General features: G+C 35.5%; 1 protein-coding gene across 2 annotated transcripts in view; it reads right to left on the bottom strand.

Annotated features, from left to right (window-relative positions):
* Positions 1–8: 8 nt before the first annotated feature.
* Positions 9–6,000, bottom strand: part of LOC120307706 (follicle-stimulating hormone receptor-like) — a 67,923-nt gene continuing 61,931 nt past the window's right edge. For both annotated transcript variants that reach the window (XM_039342732.1, XM_039342731.1), the window contains exons 5-6: positions 1,952–2,023; positions 9–924 (exon numbers count right to left, since the gene is read on the bottom strand). In XM_039342732.1, the coding sequence (XP_039198666.1) occupies positions 843–924; positions 1,952–2,023 (154 nt within the window). In that variant the 3' untranslated portion in view covers positions 9–842. The remainder of the gene's footprint in view (positions 925–1,951; positions 2,024–6,000) is intronic.

Genomic DNA, 6,000 nt, shown 5'->3' with positions numbered 1-6,000 from the left:
TGCTTTGCCCTACATATATTCAGTTATGCCCAACAGACAAGAGATGAGAAGTGTCAAGGCTGCATGCTGATTTAGTAAACGACACAATGCAAAAGGTTCCAAGCAGGCAGCATGACAGTGTCCTGTGAAGTAGCCAGTGATGATATATTAACATTATGCGTAAGTGTATCAAATAATCAGCTGCTCTCCCCATCGTTTAATGAAGGAAGGGAATGTCAGGAGCTGACAGGAAATAAGAAGCCATCCTGCTGACTTTGAGTGGCACTTGAATGATATGAGAGTGCCTTGGCATGTGAAAGGGGGAAGGAATGGGAGCATCATTAATTTTTAAATGTGCTTCATGTTGAGAAAGAGAGCTGGGGGGAGCATTGAATGCAAAAGGAGTAAAGCCCTGTCAGCACTGAAGCCCATTTTCACATCCATGAAATTTAATCAGTTGGAAAGCTGTAGTAAATTCAAAGCCTACTGTAGCATCTGCATTTTTTAAAAAAATGTAGGTTAAGCAGTATAAACTTGAGAAAATGAGGACGTGAAAAAGGAAGGACTATATAGGACATGCTGTAAGCAGACACTGGAAATGCCATGAGAAAAGTGATTGAATTGGATAAATCAGTAACGATGGAAGCAAAGGTGATTTTTAATGCCAATCTGCCCTTATTTGCCAAGATAAATTGCATGTAATTGTTTCCTTCCCCCCCCCAAGATGGCACTATTTTAGGTATCATACAACTGAATAGCAGTTCATAAATCTTAATTTTAAAACTTCTCAGATAACAAAAGATCTACTTACAAATAGATGGGCAAGAATAAATAACATGTATATGTATAAAATCAGATGTAACTTACATATCAACACGATCAGAACTTAGGCCGAGAAAAGAATTTCTTTCAATTTTGCGAATATTTATATTGTCTTGAATATCTCTGAGATTAAAAGGAAAGTTAAGGAAAGGGATACAAACATGGATTTTCATACTGTATTGTTGAAATACAACGCAGATCCTTTAAGATTTTATAGTAGTAAGTACCAAAATAAAAATGAAGTGAGAACATAATTACATAATTACAATCATATCAAAATATATAATATATAAAGTATATAATAAGTACTTTATATAACAACTAATACTGCTTTATTGATGATCAAATTCTGGTATTTTACTAAAGTTCTTTTTCATGGTGGCTGAATCTCCAACCAATGATCACCACACGTAATTCTCTCTCTGCTGTGATCACTATCAGGAGGACAGAATTTGAAATTAACAAGGAAAGGTCAAAATCTGATTTTAGAAAGAGAGAAGTTTGAAGGTAAATCCTATTTTTTTCTGGGAAACTATTCTTGTATAGATGCCAATGGCATGTGGTTTCCATGTGCAAAATGGCTTTATTGTCTTCAGAATTATTTTATGAATGAATTCCAGGGGTGTGCATTTGCTGCTACAGATATTAGGAGAATGAATTACTCCTTCCCTCTGCAGCTTCTTCTCTTGCCCCTATGCTTGCTCTGGAGAAAGGCTAAGGGCTCTTTGAAGTAGATCTGGGGAAGGGCATATAGGTACATGTGAAAGAGATGGAGAGGAAGAGTCTCTGCATAAATGGAAGTATGTTCACATGATGTTGATAAATGTATCTTACTAGAAATAATTTTAATTTGATCTATTGTTTAATTTTGAAGCTATATTCACTTTGAAACTTTTGTAGAGTTTCCAGAAATAAAATATGTATTATCCAGTATCAATTTATATTTTCATGTTCGCATTGCAAGTTTAAAATCTGAGATTTTACTCTGTTGAAGAGTTGTAAGACCTAACTGTAATCTGAATGGAATCCATCTTAATTTATATCTCCTATTTCTCTTTCCTTTGCTTCCCCCCCCCCCATGACTCTCTCTTTCTCTTACAACACACATGCAGGAACATACAAACTGCAAAAAAATCCAGGAAAAACTTACAACACAACTTTCTGCAAAGCGTATACTTGGTTAACAACAGGCAAAAATCGGATGGCAGTGTTCGATATTAACCTAAAAGAAGAGAAAAAAAATATATAGTCATAATTATTTATGGGAGGAAGGAGAGATTCATGAGAAATGCCTTCTCAACATGGGTGCCCTCCAGTTGTATCACTGCAAGCCAGAATGTTCACTGTTAATCCAATATATTTGCAGGAAAGCAAAAATGATTAAAAATAATGGGATTTATAATTCCACAGAACCAGAGAGTGCTAGACTGGAGAAAGCTGTCCCAGGGTGATCTTGTGATCTTGTCACTGACATTATTTCTGACTCCACTAAACAACTTTGTTCAGATATGCTGCATAGTTCTCAGTTACAGTATGTGACACTGAAAGGGAAAAAGCAAGTTTTGTCCTCACACTTGTGAGGATTCTGAAGGGATTCTGAAATATGAAAAGAAGCAACAAAGAATTACTGCAGAAGAACTAATACGTTTGTGGAGTAAGTCACATATCCAACATCAGGGACAACTAGTTCCATTCCAAAGTCAGCCTTCAAATCAGTATCATAATGTTCTGCACTGTTTCCATCTAATAACGGTTTATTATCTGACTTATTTCATATCTTCACAACATTTTCTTGAGAACAAAACAGCATGCAAAGGAAGGCTTTTAAGCACTACAGCCAAGAGCCTGTGAATACTGATGACATTTTGCTCTTTGCAAGGAGCAAAGGAGAAGTGGCAAATCTTGTCTTACTCAGTATGCCAGAATGTGGCTTGGCTGAGTGACTTCCTGAGAATGGCTATCCAATGGAGAAGTTGCTTGTGTTTCTCTTAGGTTTTTCAGATTAGTGGACATAGGGCATTTTTTTTTCTGAGAGAATAGAGCAGCTCTCCCTATTTCCCATACTAGGTCTGTGGACTGAATACTGTTTTATGCAAGCAATTACATTTATTTGTAAAGTAAACAATTCAAAATAAAATTCTTAGCAATTACTGTACATAGATAGATTTTCTCCAGGATTATGGTTCTCTATCTTACATGTTTCAGAGATGAAACTGTATGTTTGTACAACACTGTGATATATGGTCATGTTGCAGCAAGGGGATGTTTTTGAATCTGAAGTGGAGCAAAAGGGAACACGCTTACTGCAGCATGAGTTGTCAGGCTTGAACCACTGCCAAAGCTTCTCCCCTGGTGCTAGGACCTTGCCAGTTCTTCAACCCCTAAGGATGTACAATTATAAACTAAACCCAAAATGAATTTCAGTGCCAGAGAAATCCCATTCCCTTTCAAATTTGAACTATATATAGGTTCAAATTTGTTTAAATCTGTTAAGAGTAAAGATGTGTGGATGGGATTATAGTCATTAGAGTTGGTTGGTTTGTAACTAAAGCAGCATATAAGCCTGAACAAGCAAGCAAGCAAGCAAGCAAGCAAGCAAGCAAGCAAGCAAGCAAGCAAGCAAATAAATAAATACAGTCTATGTCCAATATGATGTTTTCAAGTACTGCTCTGTAAAAATATTTCCTGCAAATATTTTTAAATCATCTCCTGAATTGTATTTGTTGTAATTGTTGTATACATTTTCTTAACCTTTTCCTAATAAGCATAAATTTATATCCCACTTTCCACAATGTATACTTTTTTGTACATATACTTTTAAGCTATCCAAGGTATGCTTTTCTTCATGCAGCTTTCCCAAATGTTCATTCCAATAAAAGAAACATTCAGATCTAATCTAGCCAACTCAGCACATTGTGTTTTCATCTGTTGGTATCTCCTGCCATTGAACTTGAAAAAGGAATTTATGATGGATTTCTTTCCCATCTCTTGAAATGGCAGAACATTCTAGAATCCAGATTATAAATGAACAGCAACTCTGGAAACAAAAGAGCCCAACAGTGTGATCTAAAAAGCCAAAACATTAGCAGACAATAGTTCCCCTTACTCTTTCCTTTTAATGAAGTTTATATCTACAGTATTGAAAAGGGCAACAAGCTACCATTTGGAAACAGATTGTCCATTTGGCCTGTGCTGGAAAGAAGCAATTAACAATTTTATGCTCTGTTTGACAAATCTTTGGAAGCAAGTCAAGGGCACACTTTCCTTAAAAAAAGCGGGAGGGATGGAGAAACAATGAATGAAAGCCCTTAACAAATGTAATTGGACCCTAATCATATTCATTCTTTTTGTTATTGCATAAAGTAGTTATTAACCAGCATTTTAGTTTGAAATACGTTATTAATCTTTATGGATGCCTGATTATGATTTCAAAGTTAAGTAGAGAGTTTAAAAATTAACATGTGGAAGAGGGACATGAAATAATTGCAATTTCTTTTTTCCAATTAAGGAATATATATTAATAGAAATAAAATGTGATATGAAGCTAAATTCTGTCTATGTTTACTCAGAAGTTACTCCTGTAGTTCAGAGGTGTATATAATAGTGCGGGCCTTTTCTTCTAAATGAGTGATGTCAATAATATTATTCGCCCAGAAATCATGCCATATGGCAGGGTAAGCCTAGTTTCCTAATTGTGTATGACTCAGTACAGGTAGTCCTCAACTTACAACCACAAATGAACCCAACATTTGTGTTGCTAAGTGAGTCAGTTGCTAAGTGAATTTTGCCCCAGTTTATGACCTTTCTTGTCCCAGTTGTTAAGTGAATCAGTGTAGTTATTAATTCAGTAACACAGTTGTTAAGTGAATCTGGCTTTCCCATTGACTTTGCTTGTCAGAAGATCACAAAAGGTGATCACTTGACCCTGAGACACTGTAACCATCTTAAATATGAGCCAGTTGCCAAGTGTTTGAATTTTAATCATGTGACCATGGAGTGACTTAACATAGACTTAACATGACTTAACATAGACTGTATTTATTTATTTGCTTGCTTGCTTGTTCAAACTTATATGCTGCTTTAGTTACAAACCAACCAAGTCTAATAAATATAAGTCACTTTTTTCAGTGCTGTTGTAACTTTGAACCATCACTAAATGAACTGTTGTAAGTTGAGGATTTACTTGTATATGGAGCTGGTTATGATTTATCAGTATCAAGTAGATAGAATATGTTTCCCTGAAAATAAGACCCAGCCAGAAGAAGGTCTAGCATGATTTTTCAGGATACTCATAATATAAGCCCCACCCTAAAAATAAGCCCCAGTTAAGATTGTCAGCCAATCGGATACATTTAATACCACATTTCCCTAAAAATAAGACCTAACCAGAAAATAAGCCCTAATGTGTCTTTTGGAGCAAAAATTAATATAAGACCGGTCTTATTTTTGGGGAAACATGGTATTACAACTTTTGTGGCCAAAGCAAAGTCAGCTGGGGAAGCTGGATTTGCTTAATGACTACATAAGTCGCTTAATGACTATGCAATTTGCTTAATAACTGCAGTGAAAATGTCCATAAAATCAGGTCCAGCTTAATGACCACATCACATAGCAACCAAAATTCCAATCCCAATTGTAGTCGTAAGTCAAGGACTATTTGTACTGCAACCTTTAGAAGAAAGTTATTGTATGACTGCAGGAAGCAATAAGCAAATAATCCTGTTTTCTTGGCACCTTTCCTCATAACATGAAAAGTCTAAATAATGTGGTGCCTGAAAGAAATGGAAAAATAAATTTACATTGGTATCTGCAGCTCTGTCCCTTTTCTTTATTCATTAAGTTTTTAAAAAGCCACTCAAGTTTTCTCAGTGGAGTGTGTAATGCTGTGATGAAGCACTGAGATTCTTTTGCCTTTCCATTATATCTCATCAACTGATCAGTGTGAAATAAAGCTGGGAAAAAACTGGTCTGGCATGGCATTTGTGAATACATTGCAGTGCCAAAAATAATTAAAAAAGAAACACATTACAAATTGCTGAATTTGCCTCAGGTAAAGACCATAGTTTTTAAGAATTCAAATAAGAAATGGCAGCATAGTACTGAATGTGTCACAATTCCCTAAACCAAACTGAGCCTAACTTCTTGTATCTCCATCACAAATTAAGGCAGGGGTTCAAAAAAAAAAAGGCTTTTGGTCAT

Source organism: Crotalus tigris, unplaced genomic scaffold (genome assembly GCF_016545835.1).
Source record: "Crotalus tigris isolate CLP2741 ecotype Arizona unplaced genomic scaffold, ASM1654583v1 scf7180000017810.681375, whole genome shotgun sequence".
Taxonomy (NCBI): Eukaryota; Metazoa; Chordata; class Lepidosauria; order Squamata; family Viperidae; genus Crotalus; species Crotalus tigris.
The sequence above is the reverse complement of the archived record's forward strand: the minus strand, read 5'-3'. Positions and strand labels throughout refer to the sequence as shown.